The sequence below is a fragment of the Myxine glutinosa genome, chromosome 3, assembly GCF_964187855.1.
Source record: "Myxine glutinosa chromosome 3, kmMyxGlut1.1, whole genome shotgun sequence".
NCBI lineage: Eukaryota > Metazoa > Chordata > Myxini > Myxiniformes > Myxinidae > Myxine > Myxine glutinosa.
This window is the reverse complement of record NC_136263.1, coordinates 124913652-124938804: the sequence shown is the minus strand read 5'-3', so window position 1 is coordinate 124938804 and position 25153 is coordinate 124913652. Positions and strand designations below refer to the sequence as shown.

The following is a 25153-nucleotide window of genomic DNA, read 5'->3' as shown; positions in this document are numbered from 1 at the left end:
AACGTACTCCTCAAACATCGTTTCTGTCAAACGCCAATGGCGGGTTCATTTTGTAATTGACCTCGGGTTGGTAAACATGGAATTGGCCGCGGCCTTCACTTGCTTTAACCACTGAACATTTGCTCAACAATCTATTAGTATAAAATCTCGTCAAAAATGACAGGTTCGAATAGTTTACTCGACGATACAGACTCGTGAATGTGCCAAAGTGTGAAGCCTCGGCCTAGCGTCACGTGTGCTTATAATCTTTATTTATTAGACGTCCTATGGACATAGTGCCTTCAAATGGTATTCACAGCCCTTGATTTTTTTTCACATTTTGTTGTTACAGCCTGAATTTAAAAATGATTAAATTGAGATTTTGTCACTAATCTACACATAATATACTGACCAACACATGTCGCTCCTCTCCGGCCTAGTTCCCCCAGCCCTGTCTGTGCTCTGTCCCCCAAATATTCCTACAGGACGCACAACATCTGCCAGCAACCCTCTTATGGTTAAACTGTCAAAATCAAGACTCTCTCCTCACCTTCATTCCTCTTTTCTCCCGCCTCTGGAACAAACTCCCTCACTCTCTTCAATCCCACTCCTCCCTCCAGGTCTTTAAAACAGCTGTTCCCCACCATCTCTTATCTTCCCCCATCCAAAACCTTGATCTTTTCTAGCCCTGTTGATCCACCTCCTTCAAATTCCGTTTTCTTTCCTGAAATCACCTGTGGTGTACATCTTGTTTATCCTGTGTACCCCGCCCCAGCCCTCTCCCTTCCACAGATCTCCCAAAGTCCGTCCTTTACTATTGTTGTGATTCCCTCTCCCTCCCCCTCTTGTCACCCACTCCATTTATTAAATGTTATATGTGTTTGCTCTTACACGAGTCTCGACTTAGTATTAAAAAAATCCCATAATGTCAAAGTGGATTTTCTTTCTTTTTAGAATTTTTTTTTACAAACTAATTAAAAACGCAATACAGAAATATAAAATCTACATAAATATTCAACCCCCTGAGTCAATATTAAGTGTGCCTTTGGCAGCGATTACAGCTTTGAGTATTTTTGGGTATGTCTGTACCAGCTTTGCACATCTGGATTTGGGAGTTTTTCCCATTTTTCCTTGCAGATTTGCTCAAGCTCTGTCAAGGTGGATGGGGAGTGTCGGTGAACAGAAATCTTCAAGTCTTTCCACAGATTTACAATGGGGTTCAAGTCTGGCCTTTAGCTGGACCACTCAAGGACCTTCACATTCTTGTTCTGAAGCCATTCCAGTGTTGCTTTGACTGTCCTATTGGGGTCATTGTCCTATTTGAACATAAATCTTCACCTCAGTCTAAAGTCATTTGCACTCTGAAGCAGGTTTACCTCAAGGATTTGCCTGTATTTGGCTCCATTAATTGTTTCCTCTATCCTTACAAGCCTTCCAGTACCTGCCACTGAAAAGCATCCCCACAGCATGATGCTGCCACCATCATGCTTCATGGTAGGGATGGTGTTAGATGGGGGGTGATGAGCTGTGCTCAGTTTCCACCAGATGTGTAGTTTTGCATTCCGGACAAAGAGTTAAATTTTCGTCTCATCAGACCACATAATATTTTGCCGCATGATCTCAGAGTCTTTCACGTGTCTTTTTGGAAACTCCAGGTATGGTGTATTGGGCCTTATTCTCAGGAGCGGCTTTCGTCTGGCCACTCTCCCATAAACCTAGATTTGTGAAGGGCTGCAGAGACTGTTGTCCTTCCGGCAGTTTCTCCTATCTCAGTCAAGTAACTCCAGTTCTGTCAGAGTGGTCATTGGGTCCTTATTCACCTCCCTAACCAAGGTCCTTCTTGCCCGGTTGCTCAGTTTGGTCGGACGGCCAGATCTAGGAAGTGTCGGGGTAGGTCCATATTCTTTCCATTTCATAATCATGGAGCACACTGTGCTCTTGGGAACTTTCAACACAATAAATTGTTTTATACACTTCCCCAGATGTATCGCTCCCTACAATTATATCTCAGAGTTCTTGGTGCAGTTCTTTGGACTTCATGGTATAAGTTTCTGCTCTGCCATGCACTGTGAAGTGTGAGACCTTGTATACAAAGGTGTGTTTCTTTCTAAATCATGTCCAAGCAATTGAATTGGCCACAGGTGGACTTCAGTCATGTTGCAAAGACATCTCAAGCATGATCAAAGGAAATTAGATGCACCTGACCTCAATTTGGAGTGCCATAGCAAAGGGGTTGAATACTTGTTGACTCAAGGCATTTCTGCTTTTCGTTAATTATTTTCTAAAATATTCTAAAGAAAAATTCCACTTTGACATTATGGAGTATTATGTGTTGATCAGTGACTGTCATGCCATCATGGATCATTTGTGATTTACTGTATACTGCAGATTTCGGTCACTCGTCATCATTGATCACATCAATGTACCAAACTGATGAAACATCATCAGCGCTATGGAAGCAGTCTATTGGGAAGGGTTATGCTGGGTGGTTTGCCATTGACTTCCCACCAGTCAGTGCAGGAATTTATATTTTGTTCAGGTTGCCAGCTGTGAAAGACAACGTGGGATCTTGAACGTCCACGAACAGCTAACACACCGGTCCTCTGGCTTGACCTTCTCCATATGGACGACGACACTCACCTTTGAGTTGTCCAGTGTGCTTTCGAATCTCGGCCTAACTATAAACTGCCATCCTGATGTTTCACATGCCGGGTGAGTGGGGGACGACAATGTGTATGTTAAACTGGACTTTTCATCAGCTGGCATTTGTGGAAGAGTAGACAAGCTACCTATGCACATTGAACAAATTCCCAATTCCTGCTGTGACCTACAGGGAGCACTTGTTTGGGGTGTTAGGAACTAGCTTCACTACACCATCACAGGTCAGCATTGCTTCTCCAGGCCAAAGGCAGTTCACAGCCAGGTCAAGATTCCAACCCGGGCTCGACAGCTCTAAGCCATCCCACCAGTCTCAGTAGAACTTTATAAACCTTTTCTGTATTCAAGCCTGCACACGTCTGCCTCCCTTTGAATGGAAATTAACCTCCTATTACCATGCAAATGAAACGATTTCCTTGACGAATGAACCATTAGATGCAAGATGGGAAATTGCAAATTGTTTAATTGCTATTAATGTTGCTAACGGATTGGGAATACATAACAATAACAAGATGAAAGTCGTCAACATTTGGCAGTTTTCATGTTAAATATTTTATATTGAACAGTACAACAAATGAACACGACAAGAGAAGTGGTTGATGAGCACTCTAGAATGCGTTTCCACCTAAAAAAGAAGTGTTTGCTACATTGTGGAGTGCCCAAGAATGGTGTGCATAAACTCTAATTAACAGTAAGATAATCACATTCCCTGCTAATTGCCATTGGCTCGGTTAACCGATGCAGTTATTTTTTTTCCTAGAAACTTTAACCTGACACTGTACAGTACAGACCGCACTCGAAATACTCAAGGATATTTCTTCGCAAGACTTGAACCCATACATATTGCACTTTAAGACAAACACAATGCAAAAGATTTCCTCTGACGTCACAATTGAGCATCCTGCTGCACTTCTTGTAAAAGGCAATGACTATATGTGCCAGTGTTGTAATCGAGGCCTTACTTACCGTGACTACACGGACTCGAGTTGTGCTGGAGTTGTGGTCAAGTGGGAAGGAGATTTTCTTTGTAAATGCGGCGAAACTAGTTGACTTAAGTCCCCAAACCTCTGAAAAGTTAATTTGGATTTTATTTGATGGTCACGATTCATGTTTTTTTTACTGAAAGGTCAAATTGTGAACACTTTTTATAAAACTATGACCACCCACTTGCTCTCCCCAAAAGGCTTTGCACAGCAAACTTAGGTCGGCATGAGAAGCTACTGCTGTCTTTGCTACGTGAGATTTCCCAGTAAGACTTCCAAAATCCCAAACCGTCTCGGTGGACACAGCTGTTGGCAAAGAGTTTCACTCTTTCCTAGTACAGATGCTAAATTCTCTCTTCTCCGCCGCCAAGGCATCTTCTTTTCACAGTCACCGTGGGTTAAGTTTACTTGTGCTGCAAAACAAAAAAAACACAAACAAATGCGTTTGATTTCGTTTCCAAAGCGGTTCAATTCACATTTTCACCTTCAACTCAATGCTGTATCTCACATATTTTGCAGTGGTCTGCAAAAGTATTCACCTCCTACCAATAATGTCACATTTAGATGAATTACGAATTATGCAGAAATAATTTTTCCAAATGAACATTTTTATTCATAACTGATATATCAAACTAAACACTGTTATTGTTAAATGACGTTACGTGTCAGGAATACCTGCAAAAACCATGTACAAATCATAATTCACTGGTTGTAAAAGTATTCATCCCCTGAGGTCAGTACTTGGTGGAAGCTCCTTTTGCAGCAATAGCTGCTACAGGTCTTTTTGGCATCAGTCTCTACCATCTTTGTACAGTGAGTTGGTGAAATCTTTACCCATTCTTCACGTGGAAATTGCTCTTGTTCTGACAAATTTGATGGGGATCTTCGATGGACTGCAATCTTCAAGTCTCTATAAATGTTCAATTGGGTTCAAGTCAGGAGTTTGAATAGCTGGGCCCATCAAGACCATTTCCTTCTTATTCAGCTACTCCAGTGTGATGTTAGCTTTGTGCTTTGGATCATGGTCCTGCTGAAATGTGAATCTCCGACCCAGTTTCATATTCATGGCTGACTCAGGTAGGTTTTCATCAAGGATTCTTCTCTACTTTACATCGTCCATTGTTCCTTCTATCCCGAGAAACTTACCAGTCCCTGCTGGTGAAAACCAGCCCCATAACATGATGCTGCCACCATCATGCTTGACAGTAGGGAAGGTGTTGACTCATGATGTGCAGTGTTGGACTTGCGCCAGACGTACCACTTTGAATTTAGACCAAAATGTTCATTTTTGTCTCGTCTGATCACAAAGCATTTCTCCACAGGCCTGCAGTATCATTAAGATGCTTTTCCACAAACTCCATACGAGCTTTTGCATTGGATGCGTCTTTTTCAGTAATGGATTATTTCTTGCCACTTGTCTATAGAGGCCAGCTTTGCGAAGGGAACGGGATATCGCTGATTGATGAACACTGTGCCTATTTCAGACTAAATAGCCTTGCAGATCATTCAAAGTCATTGTTGGATTTACAGTGATATCCCAAAACAGTTTCCTGCTTGCCCGGGTGCTGAGTTAGGATGAGCGTCCTGATCCGGGAAGAGTCTGGGTGGTATGATACGTCTTCCACTTCTTCATGATGGATATCAATGTACTCAAAGGGATAATGAGTGAATTTCAAATCTTCTTATAATCCTCTCCTGAAACGGTATGTCTCCACCACTTTATGTCTGACTTATTTTGAAAGCTCCTTGGTCTGCATGTTTGCATAGTTGTTTGAGCAAGTGAATTGCACCTTAAAACTACTTTAACTTAGATAAGTACGGAAGCTTATTTTTTTTAACTTAAAGCACTGATTACATAAACCTCTCTCAACGTTGGCCTGAGGCGTTTACCGATGGATTTTTATCATTACTGATGGATTGATTTACCAGATCATCAGAGCCGATTTCTTGAAGCATTTTGTTTCATTGGTGGATGTCAAAAACTAAAAGCTCCTTAACTCTACCCAGGTCTTTGTGTCAATGGTATCACGTCGTACATGCCCTCTGTCAGTCCAATGTTTGTTAAGTCCGACCACATCATGGCCAGTTTTGATGCCATCCTTCAACAGTGCCCAAACATAACTCGACCCACCTACAGTGAAGTGGCAGTCAAACACTCTGCTACTCACCACAGTGACATGCATGGGCCTCCAGTAATGACTAGCTCTGGATCATTACGCAATTGCTAAAGCGAATTTGACCACATTCTTGTGCTGAGTATCATTCGACCTTCAAGCAGCAACAAGTCTTCACCCTTACATATAGTCTAGAAGAAGACTTCTGGCGATTGCAGGCCCTGTGGTAACTACCACACACTTGACCGGAACGCAGTACCAGACTGTGTTCACTCGCTTATTACAATATGGCATCATCATAAATCCTGCCAAATGAGAGTTTGGGGTGCCCTCATTACAGTTTTTGGGCCACTTGATCAACGAACATGGCATCCATCCACTGGCTGACAAGGTCAAGGTGATACAGGACTACTTGCAGCCAACATAAGTGCGCAAGCTATGGGAGTTTCTGGGCATGATGAATTTTGACAGGAGGTTCATACCATACTGTGCAAACATGCTTTGTTCACTAACTGACCTCCTCACAGGCCATGGGAAGGAGCCAAAAAGACTTCTGGTGTGGACCGAAGAATGTGCTGCTGCTTTTACCGCAGTGAAGTCTTCGCTAGCAGAGGCCACCATGCTTGTCCATACTAAGTCTCATGCACCACTATGTATCATGGTGGACGCGTCATATGTGGCAGTGGGTAGAGTATTCCAACAGCATGTGAAAGGAAAGTGGAACCTATTTCCTTCTTTTCCAAAAGGTTGCAGCCAGCAGATACAAGGTACAACACGTTTAGTTGCGAGTTGCTGGTGGTTTACCTCGCACTTCGCAATTTTCATCACGCACTTGAGGGTAGGCAGTTCTGTGTTTATACTGACCACCATAAATAAGCCTGGTGTTGGCTTAGCGGTTAGGGTCCTGGCTTGGGATCCTAGGATCTTGAGTTTGAATCCCAGTCGATCGTTGAATTAACGCCAGGGGGAGTTGACTCAGACCAGTCCATCCTTCCGAGATCAGAAAATTGAGTACCAGCTCACTGGTAATTGGGGCACTGCATCAATGGCACAGACGCACTTCCAGAAAAATGATGCAATCAGCAGCCATAGGCTGCATACGAAACAACAACTGACCATAAACCATTAACACATGTTTCAAACCAAAGACTGATCGCTATTCACAGAGAGACGTCCGACACCTTGATTACATTTTTCTCAATTTACCAGCGATTATACATAATGTGAGCGGTAAGGAGAATACTGTAGCTGATGCATCTCTCACAGTTCAATACCAACACTCTCGACCCAACAACCTCCATCGATTTCAACAGGCATGCTAAGGCACAGCAGGGGGACAAGGAACTGCAGCATCTAAGAGCTTGGCTTAAGTTCAGTGAAGTGTCTCTCCCTATTTCAGATGGTACTATTGCTTGTGACCTATTCATTGGCATTCCTCGTCCTTGGGTTCCTGCTGAGTTCATATGTGGCATATTTGATGCTTTTCACAATCTATCTCACCCTGGTATCAGAGGAACACAACAGCATCTTGTGACTCAACGTTTTGCCTGGTGTGGAATAAGCTGTGATGTGAGAAACTGGTCCAGAGCCTGTCTACGGTGTCAATGAGCAAAAATATATCGTCACACAGTAACACCATAAGGTACCTCTGCATGTCCTGATGCCCATTTTGATCATGTGCACATTGATCTAGTCAGTCCTCTTCCACCATCTGGTGGTGACACATCTACTCACCTTCGTTGACCGTTTTGCTAGGTGGCCGGATGATATTCCAATACCTGACATAACGGCGGAGACCGTAGCCAAAGCTTTTGTTTCCAGATGGGTTGCAGTGTTTGGTGCCTCATCTAGTATCACCACTGACAGAGGACGACAGTTTGAGTCCACGCTTTTCAAAACGCTGACTGAGTTACTTGGAAGTAAATGCACCAGAACTACTTCTTACCACCCCGCTGCAAGCACAGGTAACAAAAGGAACGCAAAAGGAACAACTCAAGTCCTCCAACAGAGCACAAGCAGATCCACATCGCTGAATGGAAACCCAACCAGTAGTGCTTTTGGGCAGCATTCGTGCCACGGTGAAAGCTGATGTGGGTTGAGTTCGTTTTTTGGATTAACACTTCGCCTTCCTGGTCAATTTGTTACCTCGACGAGCAATCACAGCAGTTTGGACCCGAGCAGATGTGGACGGACTGCGAAGGACAATGAGTGAGTTACATCGCATCCCCACCAGAGTTCAGCAGAGTTCAACATATCTGCCCAAAGATATTTTGTCTTGTACCCATGTTTTTGTACGTGACACTGTCAGGGCTTCTCTGCAACCTCCCTACTGGAGCCCCTTTTGAGTCATTATCAGGAAGGACAAGTTCTTCATTCTAGATTTCAATGGGAAGTATGAAATTGTAATTTTAAACAGACTCAAGGTCGCCGATATGGATAGAGTGTTTGATAAAACTCATCTTACTGCAATATCAACCCCCACTGTTCCCGTTACCCGACAGACACAGCACCGAGTTCAGCGCAATTGACTTTTGCATCAACTTATTTGCCACCACCAACTGCATCAGATGTGAGGAAAACTCGTTCCGGCAGGCATGTCCATTGGCCTAAGGGATTTGTGCAGGCATTGCATTAGGGCTGATGTCTACATCATTATCAATTGTCGTTATAAGAAAGAAACTCATGTGAATACCATTGGCCAATCTGTGGAGTCCTTGAGGCTCAATGGGTGTTAGGGATACAGAGATCCTTTTTGCTCAACGAGGTACCCCTTTTCCTGCAGGATGGTTTTGTTTATTTCAGGAGTCACACAGCACATCAATATTTAAGTGACTTTTATTCCACACCACCATGACCATTGAGTGAAGTGGATTTTGTTTGCTTGGCTGAGCAACCATGAGATCGACAACGAATGAGCACTTTTTTGTTTACATCCAAAGCCATCTTGAGGCCTCAGAATCTTGACGCCAAGAAATCCATCCTTCTTCGGAAACAGCTAGAGAGACGTTGGGAAGGATTTTTCATCGACCGAACATCATTTGAAGCACGTCATTATGTTTTGACCGTGAGTAAGTTTTCTTTTTGTCCTGGTTTATGCACCATTTCATAACCTCTCTCATAACCTCTAACATTTATAGTCAGGTCAGTCTCTTGACTGCCACTGTTAACATGTAACCCAGTGCTACCTGCCACATGGTCAGGTAGAAAGCGACCAAACTTACTACCTCACTGGCTTGCTAGTGAGGGCGGGGGGGGGGGGGGGCAGAGGGGGGGGGGGTGACTGTGACACTTTGCAGGACTAAAAACAATACCTGTCAAATGGTGGATGAGCTCCATCCGTGAGCCAAAGGCCATCCAGTAAGGAGATGGTGTCTCCTAAAAAACACCCATCCAGTTGGACCACTTTTTTTAGGGAGTAGGTTGGAGACAGAAACCGTTCAGGGTAGTACTACCGTTCAGACTTAGGAGCGCTAAAGTGGTGCCGGAACCATCTTACACTCTGTGTCAGGATTGCTGGTCTTAATTTCTGTCTCACTCAAAGTATCGCTACCGGGCTAGCTTCAACCTCATACAACAAACAAACAAACATCATACACTTTTCATCATACACTTTTCTGACTCATTTTCACTCTTCACCTTTACATTATCTTTCTTTTATTTGTTATTATACTTTCCCCCCCCCCCCCACCCCCCATTCCCATCCTTCTCCCCCCAAGCCCCCTCCCTCCCACAGATCTCCCGATGTCCCTGTTCTCAAATGTTGTGCTTGTGTGCTTCCCTCTCTCTCCCAATCTTGTCTACCACTCCCCTTATTATGTTTTATGTGTCCGTTTTTTGTGTGATTAATGTTAGCTCTTTCACGAGCCTCGAGCTTGTATACAAAAAAAAACCAAAAAAAATTCTTTCCTCACATTTGTCAATGCAGTTATTTTATTTAAGGCTTCGACGAGGACTATATAATCCGTGACCTTGAATCTTTATCATAAAAAAACCCAGCACACCAATAGGGAACATCACCACAAGCTCATAGGTAAGTGCCCTCTCTCCGCAACCTCCTGTCAGACATACTGGAGGTCAGTTTCAATATGGGTGAAATCTGGCACACCATACCAGTAATCAACAGGATCCTTACACAGATGAATCAAAATGTGAAATTAAGGTAACTACACAGGGGGTGGGAGGGTAACTTGTGTGAACACACATGAAATGGCACCCGATGTTGGAGCTGTCGTCATTTTAAACGCAGGAGATTTAACAGCAGTCTTCATCAGAAATACACAATGAAACCTACAGCAGCCATAATGAAAATATCAATTCGACTGGTTGGGAAAAACCTTTTGTCATCCCGTTGCAGTTCACAAAAAAGCACCACATGATGGCAACAGTTCCATATAAACTGAAAGACCTCAACGCAAAGTGTGAAGAAAAAGAAGTGATGCTGGTCTTTGTTTTCGTTCTAATCCTCACGAAGAGTTAAAGTTATGCCATTTTTAATCAGAATGTTTTTGCCCCCAATCGAGTGCATTGCGCATTAATCCTGTTGTCAAGTGCAGCGTGAAATTACTTCTTTACAAACACCGCACTACTTGGGTCCACCCAATCTCTGTGTGCACTCAGTACTTCAATCTCTACACCGCCTTTTACCCCACAATCTCATTAAATAGTGACAAGTCCATCCAAAAGGATAATTTTTGAACTCCAAATGTAGTCACGAAAACAATTACCGTTACTTCCGCCCCACTAATTTTGACGCTTCTACGGATGGCCTAGAACTCATGTATGGTGTGACAGAGACCCCGAGGAGCTGGGGGAGGACACATCCCAGAGAAGGTGAAAATCCAAGGCACGATGTTTATTGCGGTGGCCGATTGCGATAGGCTGGTAAATGTAGTAATCATATGCAGTCCTTACCAGCGAAAGTGCTTCCACACCAGTCTTCAACCAGTATGCGTCAAAAGATCCTGAGTGAACAGTACATTTCTTAGGAGGGGTAGAAACAAGTTTGCTTGAATATGTTTGTGCTTAGCATTGAGTTAGTTACGCATCCCATATTGTTTTATAAAATGGATTAATGTTGACATTGCAATATACGACATAAAATGTCGACATTGTCAGGGGTCGAAATTGCTGCCTGTTAAACCTTTGCATCCAGGCAGGTCGGCCTGTTCATGTTCTCATCTGAAACCCTGGTTCATGATGCAAGGAACTGAGGTTAAAATCCTGTATACCGTTGTAAAATCCTGAATACGCAATATATGCGTGTCCTTTGTCTACTTATTCTATTGTCTTTGTAATTCATGTAAAAGTACATTGGTGTCTACTTATTGTTGTCTTTTTTGTATATATAGTCGATGCTTAGGGAGAGCTAGGACTGGACGAGCAGGACGTAACTGAAAAAAAAAAACAGGATGCAAAAGGAGCAGTTGATACACATGCAAATGAAACCATAGATACACACACAAAATCAACAGCAGATACGCACACAAAAGAAACAGTATATATGCACACAAAAGGAACAGTAGATATGCACATAAAAGGAACAGTAGATATGCACACAAAGGAACAGTAGATATGCACACAAAAGGAACAGTAGACATGCACACAAAAGGAACAGTAGGTACACACACAAAAGGAACAGTAGATATGCACACAAAAGGGGCAGTAGATATGCACACAAAAGGAACAGTATATATGCACACAAAAGGGACAGTAGATATGCACACAAAAGGAACAGTATATATGCACACAAAAGGACCAGTAGAGACGCACACAAAAGGAACAGTAGTTACGAATGCAAAAGGAACAGTAGATACGTACACAAAATCAACAGTAGATACGTATACAAAAGGAACAGTAGATGCGTACACAAAAGGAAGAGTAGATACGAACTCAAAAGGAACAGTAGATACACACACAAAAGGAACAGTAGATATGCACACAAAAGGAACAGTAGATATGCACACAAAAGGAACAGTAGATATGCACACAAAAGGAACAGAAGATATGCACACAAAAGGAACAGTATATATGCACACAAAAGGAACAGTAGATACACACACAAAAGGAACAGTAGATATGCACACAAAAGGGACAGTAGATATGCACACAAAAGGAACAGTAGATATGCACACAAAAGGAACAGTAGATATGCACACAAAAGGACAGAAGATATGCATTATGCACACAAAAGGAACAGTAGATATGCACACAAAAGGAACAGTAGATACACACACAAAAGGAACAGTAGATACGTACACAAAAGGAACAGTAGATACGTATACAAAAGGAACAGTAGAAGCGTATACAAAAGGAAGAGTAGATACGTACACAAAAGGAACAGTAGATACATACACAAAAGGAACAGTGGATATGCACACAAAAGGAACAGTAGATATGCACACAAAAGAACCAGTAGAGACACACACAAAAGCAACAGTAGTTATGAACGCAAAAGGAACAGTAGATACGTACACAAAAGGAACAGCAGATACGTATACAAAAGGAACAGTAGATACGTACACAAAAGGCACAGTAGATACATACACAAAAGGAACAGCAGACACGTACACAAAAGAACCAGTAGAGACGCACACAAAAGCAACAGTAGTTATGAACGCAAAAGGAACAGTATATACGTACACAAAAGGAACAGCAGATACGTATACAAAAGGAACAGTAGATACGTACACAAGAGGAACAGTAGATACGCACACAAAAGGAACAGTAGATACGCACACAAAAGGAACAGTAGAGACGCACGTAAAAGGAACAGTAGAGACACATGCAAAAGGAACAGCAGTGAAGCATGCAAAAGGAACAGTAAATGCACACGCAAAAGGAACAGTAGAGACACACGCAAAAGGAACAGTTGAGAAGCATGTAAAAGGAACAGTAGTGAAGCAGGCAAAAGTAACAGTAGAGAGACACGCAAAAGTAACAGTAGAGACACATGTAAAAGGAACAGTAGAGAGACATGTAAAAGGAACAGCAGCGACAGACGTAAAAGGAACAGGAGAGACACACACAAAAGGAACAGTAGGCTAGAGACACACGCAAAAGGAACAGCAAATACACACACAAAAGGAACAGTTGAGACACACGCAAAAGGAACAGTAAATACACACACAAAAGGAACAGTAGAGACACACACAAAAGGAACAGTAGATACACATGCAAAAGGAACAGTAGAGACACACGCAAAAGGAACAGTAGGCTAGAGACACACGCAAAAGGAACAGTAAATACACACACAAAAGGAACAGTTGAGACACACACAAAAGGAACAGTAAATACACACACAAAAGGAACAGTTGAGACACACACAAAAGGAACAGTAGAGACACGCAAAAGGAACAGAAGAGACACACGTAAAAGGAACAGTAGAGACACAAGCAAAAGGAACAGTAGATACACACGCAAAAGGAAAAGTAGAGACACACACAAAAGGAACAGTAGATACACACGCAAAGGAACAGTAGAGACACACGCAAAAGGAACAGCAGAGACACACACAAAAGGAACAGTAGGCTAGAGACACACGCAAAAGGAACAGTAGAGACACACGCAAAAGGAACAGCAGAGACACATGTAAAAGGAACAGCAGCTACACATGTAAAAGGAACAGTAGAGACACATGTAAAAGGAACAGTAGAGACACATGTAAAAGGAACAGTAGAGACACATGTAAAAGGAACAGTAGAGACACATGTAAAAGGAACAGTAGAGACACATGCAAAAGGAACAGGAGAGACACATGTAAAAGGAACAGTAGCGACACATGTAAAAGGAACAGGAGAGACACACGCAAAAGGAACAGTAGAGACACACGCAAAAAGAACAGTAGAGACACACGTAAAAGGAACAGTAGAGACACGCAACAGGAACAGTAGAGACACGCAAAAGGAACAGTAGAGACACACGTAAAAGGAACAGTAGAGACACGCAAAAGGAACAGTAGAGACACACGCAAAAAGAACAGTAGAGACACACGTAAAAGGAACAGTAGAGACACGCAAAAGGAACAGTAGAGACACACGTAAAAGGAACAGTCGAGACACATGTAAAAGGAACAGTAGCGACACACGTAAAAGGAACAGCAGAGACACACGTAAAAGGAACAGCAGAGACACACGTAAAAGGAACAGCAGAGACACACGTAAAAGGAACAGTAGAGACACATGCAAAAGGAACAGTAGAGACACACGTAAAAGGAACAGTAGAGACACACGCAAAAGGAACAGTAGGCTGGAGACACACGCAAAAGGCACAGTAAATACACACACAAAAGGAACAGTTGAGACACACGCAAAAGGAACAGTAAATACACACACAAAAGGAACAGTAGAGACACACACAAAAGGAACAGTAGATACACATGCAAAAGGAACAGTAGAGACACACGTAAAAGGAACAGTAGAGACACACGCAAAAGGAACAGTAAATACACACACAAAAGGAACAGTTGAGACACACGCAAAAGGAACAGTAAATACACACACAAAAGGAACAGTAGAGACACACACAAAAGGAACAGTAGATACACACGCAAAAGGAACAGTAGAGACACACACAAAAGGAACAGTAAATACACACACAAAAGGAACAGTAGAGACACACACAAAAGGAACAGTAGATACACATGCAAAAGGAACAGTAGAGACACACGCAAAAGGAAGAGTAGAGACACACGTAAAAGGAACAGTAAATACACACAGAAAAGGAACAGTAAATACACACACAAAAGGAACAGTTGAGACACACGCAAAAGGAACAGTAAATACACACACAAAAGAAACAGTAGAGACACACAGAAAAGGAACAGTAAATACACACACAAAAGGAACAGTTGAGACACACGCAAAAGGAACAGTAAATACACACACAAAAGGAACAGTTGAGACACACACAAAAGGAACAGTAGAGACACATGTAAAAGGAACAGTAGATACACACGCAAAAGGAACAGTAAATACACACACAAAAGGAACAGTTGACACACACGCAAAAGGAACAGTAGATACACACGCAAAAGGAACAGCAGAGACACACGTTAAAGGAACAGTAGAGACACATGCAAAAGGAACAGTAGAGACATACGCAAAAGAAACAGTAGAGACACACGCAAAAGGAACAGTAGATACACACGCAAAAGGAACAGTAGAGACACACGCAAAAGAAACAGTAGAGACACACGCAAAAGGAACAGTAGATACACACGCAAAAGGAACAGTAGAGACACACGCAAAAGAAACAGTAGAGACACACGCAAAAGGAACAGTAGATACACACGCAAAAGGAACAGTAGAGACACACGCAAAAGGAACAGTAGATACACACGCAAAAGGAACAGTAGATACACACGCAAAAGGAACAGTAGAGACACACGCAAAATAAACAGTAGAGACACACGCAAAAGGAACAGTAGATACACACGCAAAAGGAACAGTAGAGACACACGCAAAAGAAACAGTAGAGACACACGCAAAAGGAACAGTAGATACACACGCAAAAGGAACAGTAGAGACACATGCAAAAGGAACAGCAGAGACACACGCAAAAGGAACAGTAGATACACACGCAAAAGAAACAGCAGAGACACACGCAAAAGAAACAGTAGAGACACACGCAAAAGGAACAGTAGATACACACGCAAAAGGAACAGTAGATACACACGCAAAAGAAACAGTAGATACACACGCAAAAGGAACAGTAGAGAAACACGTAAAATAAACAGTAGAGACACACGCAAAAGGAACAGTAGATACACACGCAAAAGGAACAGTAGATACACACGCAAAAGGAACAGCAGAGACACACGCAAAAGAAACAGTAGATACACACGCAAAAGGAACAGTAGATACACACGCAAAAGAAACAGTAGATACACACGCAAAAGGAACAGTAGAGAAACACGTAAAATAAACAGTAGAGACACACGCAAAAGGAACAGTAGATACACACGCAAAAGAAACAGTAGAGACACACGCAAAAGGAACAGCAGAGACACACGCAAAAGAAACAGTAGATACACACGCAAAAGGAACAGTAGATACACACGCAAAAGAAACAGTAGATACACACGCAAAAGGAACAGTAGAGAAACACGTAAAATAAACAGTAGAGACACACGCAAAAGGAACAGTAGATACACACGCAAAAGGAACAGTAGATACACACGCAAAAGGAACAGTAGATACACACGCAAAAGGAACAGTAGAGAAACACGTAAAATAAACAGTCGAGACACACGCAAAAGGAACAGCAGAGACACAGGTAAAAGGAACAGTAGAGACACACGCAAAAGGAACAGTAGATACACACGCAAAAGGAACAGTAGAGAAACACGTAAAATAAACAGTAGAGACACACGCAAAAGGAACAGCAGAGACACAGGTAAAAGGAACAGTAGAGACACACGTAAAATAAACAGTAGAGACACACGCAAAAGAAACAGTAGAGACACACGCAAAAGGAACAGTAGATACACACGCAAAAGGAACAGTAGAGACACACGCAAAAGAAACAGTAGAGACACACGCAAAAGGAACAGTAGATACACACGCAAAAGGAACAGTAGAGACACACGCAAAAGAAACAGTAGATACACACGCAAAAGAAACAGTAGAGACACACGCAAAAGGAACAGTAGAGACACACGCAAAAGGAACAGTAGATACACACGCAAAAGGAACAGTAGAGACACACGTAAAATAAACAGTAGAGACACACGCAAAAGAAACAGTAGAGACACACGCAAAAGGAACAGTAGATACACACGCAAAAGGAACAGTAGAGACACACGCAAAAGAAACAGTAGATACACACGCAAAAGGAACAGTAGATACACACGCAAAAGGAACAGTAGATACACACGCAAAAGGAACAGTAGAGACACACGCAAAAGGAACAGTAGAGACACACGCAAAAGAAACAGTAGCGACACACGCAAAAGGAACAGTAGATACACACGCAAAAGGAACAGTAGAGACACACGCAAAAGGAACAGTAGATACACACGCAAAAGGAACAGTAGAGACACACGCAAAAGGAACAGTAGAGACACACGCAAAAGAAACAGTAGAGACACACGTAAAAGGAACAGTAGATACACACGCAAAAGGAACAGTAGAGACACACGCAAAAGGAACAGTAGAGACACACGCAAAAGGAACAGTAGAGACACACGCAAAAGGAACAGTAGATACACACGCAAAAGGAACAGTAGATACACACGCAAAAGGAACAGTAGATACACACGCAAAAGGAACAGTTGAGAGAGAGGGGGAAACTCCAACTGCAGAGATGAAGGCCACGATATAGTCGAGGGAGACTTGGGCAAACAATGGGTGTTGGGTGGTGTTCTCCATGGCCGCCCTGCATACTGTACAAGCCTGTCTGCTGCTTCTCTTTCCCCACTCATTTCGCCCATGGACACTTTTCCTGCTTGCTGGTCCATTCCTTGACCGAAGACATCATGGTGGGGTTCCGTTGTGATACCAGGTACCGGTATAATTTTTAATAGACCCCACCTGGTTCACCCTATTGTGTGCGAGTGCAGGCATGACTGTGTACCTGCAGCAATTTCGATTGTATTTCCGGTATTAAGTGCTTTTATACCGTGTGTGCATTTTATTTATTGACTTCTTGCATTCACGTGTGTCTATCTTTTGTCTCAGGATTCCCTGTCTTCCTGTGGTTTTGTGCCTTTTCTGTAACTAAATAAACCTTTCATTCCGCCCTCGCAAACCACCCACGTGAGGAATCATTTCATTTCGGCTCTGGTTTGGGTAAAACCCCGGGGGATGTTTAAACTGGGACCATTTGCTTTTGCACGACTGGCGGTATTAGCAATTCTGACCGGGCCGAGCTGGGCCACTAAATCCGCTCGGGTTCCTTTTGCGATTCGGCCGATCCTGTGGAGAATTAAATTATATATGTTCCACCGTCGACGGGTCAGGGTTCACGTCCTGACTTAGAAACAGAATGTGCCATGTATTGTGTATGGCTGTTTTAAACTTGTTTATCAGTAAATAAGCTTTCGTATTCATTCTCCGACTTGAAGCGCGGTTGGGGTCCAGGTTTGGGATCCTAGGATCCTGGGTTCGAATCCCGGTCGATCGCTGAATTAACACCAGGGGGGTTGACTCAGCTTGTCATCCTCCCGAGGTCGGCAAATTGAGTACCAGCTTGCTGGGATGAATGATCCCGGTGTGTACCCCGGTATAGAATAGGTACACCGTATCTCTGCGCATCATAAGAGGCGACTCAGGGTTGGCGTAGGAAGGGCATCCGGCCATAAAAACACTGCCTCAAACAAGGAACCATGATTATCATGGGGCCCGCAAGGCTAACCCCTGCTCTAGCGGACCCCATGCTCTAGTCTAGCGGACCCCATGCTCTAGTCTAGCGGACCCCTGCTCTAGTCTAGCGGACCCCTGCTCTAGTCTAGCGGACCCCTGCTCTAGTCTAGCGGACCCCTGCTCTAGTCTAGCGGACCCCTGCTCTAGTCTAGCGGACCCCTGCTCTAGTCTAGCGGACCCCTGCTCTAGCGGACACCTGCTCTAGCGGAACCCTGCTCTAGCAGAGAAAAATGGCCTTAAAACGATCATTCATTCTCCGACTTGAAGCAGTGTCTGGCAGATAGCGAAGCAAAGACATCATTAATCTCTGACAACAATGCAAATAAAGTCTCAAGATACTCACATGTAGATTGGTTGAAGCTGCATGTACAAAGGCTTTTGGGACGGTCGGCATGCTGGAACACACACATGATTCACATACTGCACATACTATCATTGTCTACCATGTCTTTTAGCTTAAGGACTGCATGATATGCAAGACAAGCACAACATTCCTCACATTTCCACCCTTGTATTCCAGGCTTGGAGCCTAAAACTACATGTAAATCTATATAATTATAAAATTGAAATCTTGCGTGTTTGTGTGTAACATTCGATCGGTCTGGGGGCGTGGCTTACCCCTTTGAGAGAGTAGTAATATCCACCATTTTATTAACTCGCATAGCTTTGAGGCCTGTTTTTTAGGCCCGTGGTGTCTTGCTCTCTCTCCCAGCATTATTTCAAATCAAATTCGATATATCGTTTCATTTTTCACAGTCGCTAACATAGTTTTAGACTCGGTTGAAAAAAAACGGGAAGAAAATCGCGCCACATTGATATACGAAAATACACCGCCTAAAATAACAGGCATACAGTATAGATCTTCGTTATTTCATTCAACATTATTACCCGGAAGTAAAATATGTTTCAGGAAATTACCGAGAGATATTTCTTCGATTTTTTTTATTATTTATATGCGCATACACTTTAAATAGGTTTATTTGAAATCTTTAATTTTCACAATGTAATTTATTTGTCATTTGATGATCGGCAAAAATATGTTTCAGGAAATTACCGAGAGATATTTCTTCGATTTATTTTATTATTACCGCTTCCATCTGATTTCATTTTTATCGATGGTTTTAGACTCGGTAAAAGAAATAATTGAGAACATTCACGCACACACGGGAAATTGCAGAGATATATTTTTAAAATCGCGCCACGTTGATATACGAAAATACACCGCCTAAAATAACAGGCATACAGTATATATCTTCGTTATTTCATTCAACATTATTACCCGGAAGTAAAATGTTTCAGGAAATTACCGAGAGATATTTCTTCGATTTTTTTTATTATTTATATGCGCATACACTTTAAATAGGTTTATTTGAAATCTTTAATTGTCACAATGTAATTTATTTGTCATTTGATGATCGGCAAAACGATAGCACAAAAACAATACTATTTGCAGGAAGAATGTCGTATCAACCCTCCGACGGCGCTACGGACACGGACAACGAATCACACCTCACGTCTATGGACGCGAATAGCAACATTCCTTCAAGTTCTCGTGCGGAAGCAGTATCTCCGAGGGGTGCTGAAACAGACGATGGGAGATCACGACGTCTTCAGCAGCAACGAGAAAGCCAAAGGAAGAGACGACATGCTGAAACGCCTGAGCAAAGGTCACAGCGCCTTCAGCTGCAAAGACAAAGGGCAAGGATGAGAAGGAGTGCTGAGACGGAGGAGGTGAGAGCGCAGCGTCTTCAGGAGGAACGAGAGAGAGTCAGCTTGCGAAGGGATGCGGAATCTGCAGAGGAGACGTCACAGCGCCATCAAGAGCAACAAGAAAGAGATCGTATGAGGAGAGATGCAGAATCTGTAGAGGAGACGGCACAGCGTCTTCAGGAGCAGCGAGAAAGAGATAGGATAAGGGAAGTTCTTGAGACAAGGCAGAGAAACGCGCAGAATGCAAGAAATTTCACTTCTGCTGACGTCGGTGCGATGGACAAGATTTGTCCACATTGTAGAGCGCTTCTTTTCCAAGGTGAAACAGCTCATTTTTGCTGCACGAATGGAAAGGTGTCCTTGGGAAATCTGGGACCTTTACCCCATCAATTACACAATCTGTTTGCCGGCGATGGACCCACACCGAACGAATTCCGCAGGAACATCAGACAATACAACTGTCTATTTCAAATGACATCATTTGGAGGAAGCCAAGTTTCTCCTCGGCATGGTGCATGGAGCCCATCGGTCATAATTCAGGGTCAAATACATCATCGTATCGGTTCCTTCTTGCCAAATGCGGATGAACAACCGAAATTCCTCCAAATTTATTTCTTAGATCCACATGACAGCGTACAGTTGAGGATGCGGATACTCACCAATGCTGGTATTCACCGTGATGTAGTTGGAGCATTAGAGACCGTGCTGAGACAAGTGAATCCTTACGTTCACTCGTTCCGCATGGCATGCGAGGAAATAGGCAATTTGCCAGAGGCGTTCGTTCTTATTGATCCCAACAGGAGACCAGCTGGTGAACATGAGAGGAGGTTCAATGGTCAAATCGCTGATGAAGTGGGTGTCGTTGTGAAGAATACTGTCGATCCTCAAGCTACAGCGCGTCACATTGTATTGAAAGCAAGAGGAGGAGCGCTGCAAAGTATTTCTGAGTTGCACCGTTCTTACGACGCACTCCAGTATGTTCTCTTCTTCCCATTCGGAGATGACGGATGGCAGCCCGAAATGAACATGACCAATGGCAGGAGATTGACTGCCATGAAATACTACTCCTACCGAATAATGAACCACGAGGATGAGTTCAACTACCTCCTCAGAGGGGGGCGTCTGTTCCAGCAGTATCTTGTTGATATGGCAGCCAAAATGGAAGGCACAAGATTGGCGTTTATAAGACTGAACCAGGCATCGCTGAGGTCTGCTACATACAGTGGCTTCACTGATGCTCTCAATGACAATGACGATTTGTCCAACATCGGACGCCGCGTACTACTGTCATCGACATTTGTAGGGGGGCCGAGGTATATGATGGAGCGATGTCAAGATGCCATGATGTACGTAAGAAAATATGGTAACGCGACCTACTTCATCACTATGACGTGTAATCCAAAGTGGCCTGAAATCTCCAATAACCTGTTTCCTCACCAAAGTGAGAACGACAGACCGGATCTCATTGCGAGAGTGTTCGAGTTGAAGAAAACGGTGTTCATTAAATACCTCACTGGATCAGAAGGCTTCTTCGGGAACTGTATCGCTCACGTTGTGTGTGTGGAGTACCAAAAGCGAGGTCTCCCTCACATACACTGTTTGCTGTGGCTCGATGAAGCTTCAAAGCCGAGACCAAAAGACTATGATCGATTTGTACAAGCTGAAATACCAGATCCCGATGAAGATCCAGAGGGACACAGACTGGTGTTGAAGCACATGATCCATGGTCCATATTGTTCCACAGCAACTGGATGCTGGAAGAATGGAGCATGCAGACACAGATACCCGCGGTCATATGCTCCGTACACACGGTGTGGAGACGATTCGTACCCCATATATAGAAGAAGATCCCCAGAAATAGGAGGATTTGAAGGGCACCAAGAAGGGAGGCAACGACGACCTGTTACAAATCAGTGGGTTGTTCCCCATAATCTCTATCTCCTGAAAACGTTTGATTGCCACATCAACGTTGAAATATGCTGCTCTATAAAGTCGATCAAGTATGTTATTAAGTATGCCATGAAAGGTAGCGATCAAGCTACGTATGCACTGCGCACAAACGACGAGATAACGGAGTACTTGACGGGTAGATACATTGGACCTTCAGAGGCTGTTGCCTCCATTCTTGGATTCTCAGTCCATGACAGGAAGCCGGCCGTTATCCGTTTAGGAGTACATCTGCCAAATGAACAACAGGTATTTTTTGCTGGGAACGTTCGTGAACAAAGAAATAATCCCAATATGGCCAAAACCACGTTGACAGAGTTTATGGATCTTTGCAGACGTGACCATTTCGCTAAGACACTGTTGTACGTGGATGTTCCGAGATTCTATACATGGACCAAGAAGAGATGGCAACGAAGAAAACAGGGCAGACCGGTGGAGGGCAACCCTGGAATGTTTGAGGATGACATATTGGGACGAGTTTACACTGTTTCGCCGCGTACTGGTGACCTGTACTATTTCCGACTACTCCTCCACCACGTGAGAGGGCCGACTTCGTTCGAAGTCCTGAGAACGTGTGATAATGTCATTCTACCCACATTCAAAGACGCTTGCAGAGAAATGGGTTTGCTGCAAGGAGACGCTGTCTGGCGCGAGACTCTGGAGGATGCTGAGAGGACACGCCTGCCCAGACCCATGAGGGATTTGTTCGTTGTGCTCCTCACACAAAGTGAAGTCGACAATCCATTGGATCTATGGGAACGTTTCAAGGACGCTATGGCTGAAGATTATCTTCTAGCTCATCGACGATCTGCAAATGATCCCAATATTGCCATCAACGAGCGCCATCATGACTTGGCTCTATCGTATTTGCAGCAGAAACTGCAATTGTTGAACAGAACTGTTGCACATTTTCACTTGCCGACTCCAACGACTGTTCTTCGTCATGAAGGGATTGCCAACATTCACCTACTGAGAGAACTCCAATACGACACGGAGGAACAACAGCGAATCGTAGACGAAAGGCAGCTTCTGCTCAATGATGAGCAGAGAGTTGTCTATGACTTTGCGTGCGGTTGCATCCGCACGAATCAGTCATCAATGATTTTCATTGACGCGCCTGGAGGCACAGGGAAGACGTTTCTTATTAACCTGATTCTCTCTAAAGTGAGAGTGAGTGGAGAAGTTGCCCTTGCGGTGGCCTCATCTGGCATAGCTGCTACCCTCATGCCTGGTGGAAGAACAGCGCACTCAAGGTTCCAAATCCCTCTGACACCGAGGGAAGATGGCGTATGCAACATCGATAAAAATTCCACTATCGCAGACCTCTTTCGAAGTACAAAACTCATCGTGTGGGATGAGTGTCCTATGATCAGGAGAGAGAGTTTCGAGGCTGTGGATCGCACGTTGCGTGATGTATGTGACAAAGACGAGCCTTTTGGAGGGATCTTGACGATATGCTGTGGTGATTTCCGTCAACTTCTGCCCGTGGTGAAAAGAGGGTGTGATGCTGACGTTGAGAATGCGTGCATAAAGAAGTCCTACTTATGGCAGAGCTTTGGAATGTTTCACTTGAGAACTAATATGCGACTGACCGACGGAAGTGGGCAGTTTTCAAGATTTTTGCTCGACATCGGTGAGGATAGAATCGAGAAAAATGCGGATGATGAGATAGATTTGCCAGAGGATATACTGCTGACAGCGAGTGGGCTCGATGAGTGCATCGATACCATATATCCATCATTCGCCAATCCGATGGAGGTTTTTTCAGCAAGGTCTATATTAGTGCCCCTCAACGATATGATGCGAAACATCAATTCAAGATGCATCACAAGGTTCCCTGGTGCTAGCAAGGAGTATGCTGCGTTCAACAGTGTGACTGAGGGTACTGATGCGACGCACTTCCCAACGGAATTCCTAGATTCCGTTGAAGTCTCGGGATTGCCGCCGCACAACCTCGAGCTCAAAAAAGGATCCCCTATCATTTTGATGCGGAACTTGGACCCTCCGAAACTTTGCAACGGGACGCGCATGATTGTTGAGGACATGCTTCGAAATATTATAGTTGCGAGGATCATAAGTTCAACGTTTGAAGGCGAAACTGTAATGCTCCCTCGGATCCGACTAAATCTGTCGGAAGCTGAGGATATCCCTTTGCAGCGCTGCCAGTTCCCCATACAATCCTGCTTCGCAATGACGATCCATAAGGCGCAAGGGCAAACTATGGAGAATGTGCTGGTCTACCTGGAGAAACCGGTCTTCCAGCATGGTCAGCTGTATGTGGCGCTCAGTCGAGGGAAGAGGAAAGAGAACGTGCGAGTTTATGTAAATGGCGGATCGTCGACAAAGAACATCGTCATCAGAAGTGTCCTCTGACAACAAAATCGTGGTAGTCCACGGGTCGCGTGTTTTTTCTAAAAAAAAAAAACAAAAAAAAAAAAACACGTGATCGGAGATAAGGGCCGAAATCACGTGTCACAGATAAGTGATTTAGAACGCTGGAGAGGTGAGCCTTATGGCTTGCTGGCCCAAATAATCTCCCTGATGATGTCCAGCGTTCGCTTTAGTTCTATTCTCATATCTATTCAAACTGACTGACCCAACGGGTCATGGGTCGTCTAGTATTTCTATAAATATAGATTACAGAATGTGTATTTCAAATTTGTTGTACAACTGATTACAAATCATAATTCACAGCACCATGATCCAGAACATATGACATGGTGTCTTGGGGTACCAAAAGGTCCTCAACCATGGTATTTACATGTGAACGTCGTGGGTAAATATGTGCCTGGTCATACCTGAATATGAATCAGAAACATCTTAAACTTCTGAGAACTGACATGTCACCATGGTGCACGTATACCATGTAATTCATACACACAGTGCATTCAGAAAGTATTCAGACCCCTTCACTTTTTTCACATTTTGTTATGTTGCAGCCTTCTGCTGAAATAGTTTAAATTCATTTTTTCCCTCATCAATCTACACTCAATACCCCACAATGACAAAGAGAAAACAGGATTTTAGAAAGTTTTGCAAATTTATTAAAAAGAAAAAACTGAAATATCACATTTACATAAGTATTCAGACCCTTTGCTATGACACTTGAAATTTATCTCAGGTGCCTCCCATTTCTCTTGATCATCTTTGAGATGCTTCTACACCTTGATGGGAGTCCACCTGTGGTAAATTCAATTGATTTGACATGATTTGGAAAGGCACACACCTGTCTTTATAAGGTCTCACAGCTGACAATGCATATCAGAGCAAAAACCAAGCCATGAGGTCGAAGGAACTGCCTGCAGAGCTCAGAGACAGGATTGTGTCGAGGCACAGATTTGGGGAAGCCCACAATAAACTTCTGCTGCATTGAAGGTTCCCAAGGAAAAGGGGACCACGGGGA

General features: G+C 43.5%; 1 protein-coding gene across 1 annotated transcript in view; it reads right to left on the bottom strand.

Moving 5' to 3' along the window:
• Window positions 1–3082: 3082 nt before the first annotated feature.
• Window positions 3083–25153, bottom strand: part of LOC137423229 (sodium/potassium-transporting ATPase subunit beta-1-interacting protein 3) — a 763631-nt gene continuing 741560 nt past the window's right edge. Inside the window, exons 6-8 of the mRNA XM_068110147.2 lie at window positions 18437–18488; window positions 10646–10695; window positions 3083–4033 (exon numbers count right to left, since the gene is read on the bottom strand). Coding sequence (XP_067966248.1) covers window positions 10686–10695; window positions 18437–18488 — 62 coding nt within the window. The 3' untranslated portion in view covers window positions 3083–4033; window positions 10646–10685. The remainder of the gene's footprint in view (window positions 4034–10645; window positions 10696–18436; window positions 18489–25153) is intronic.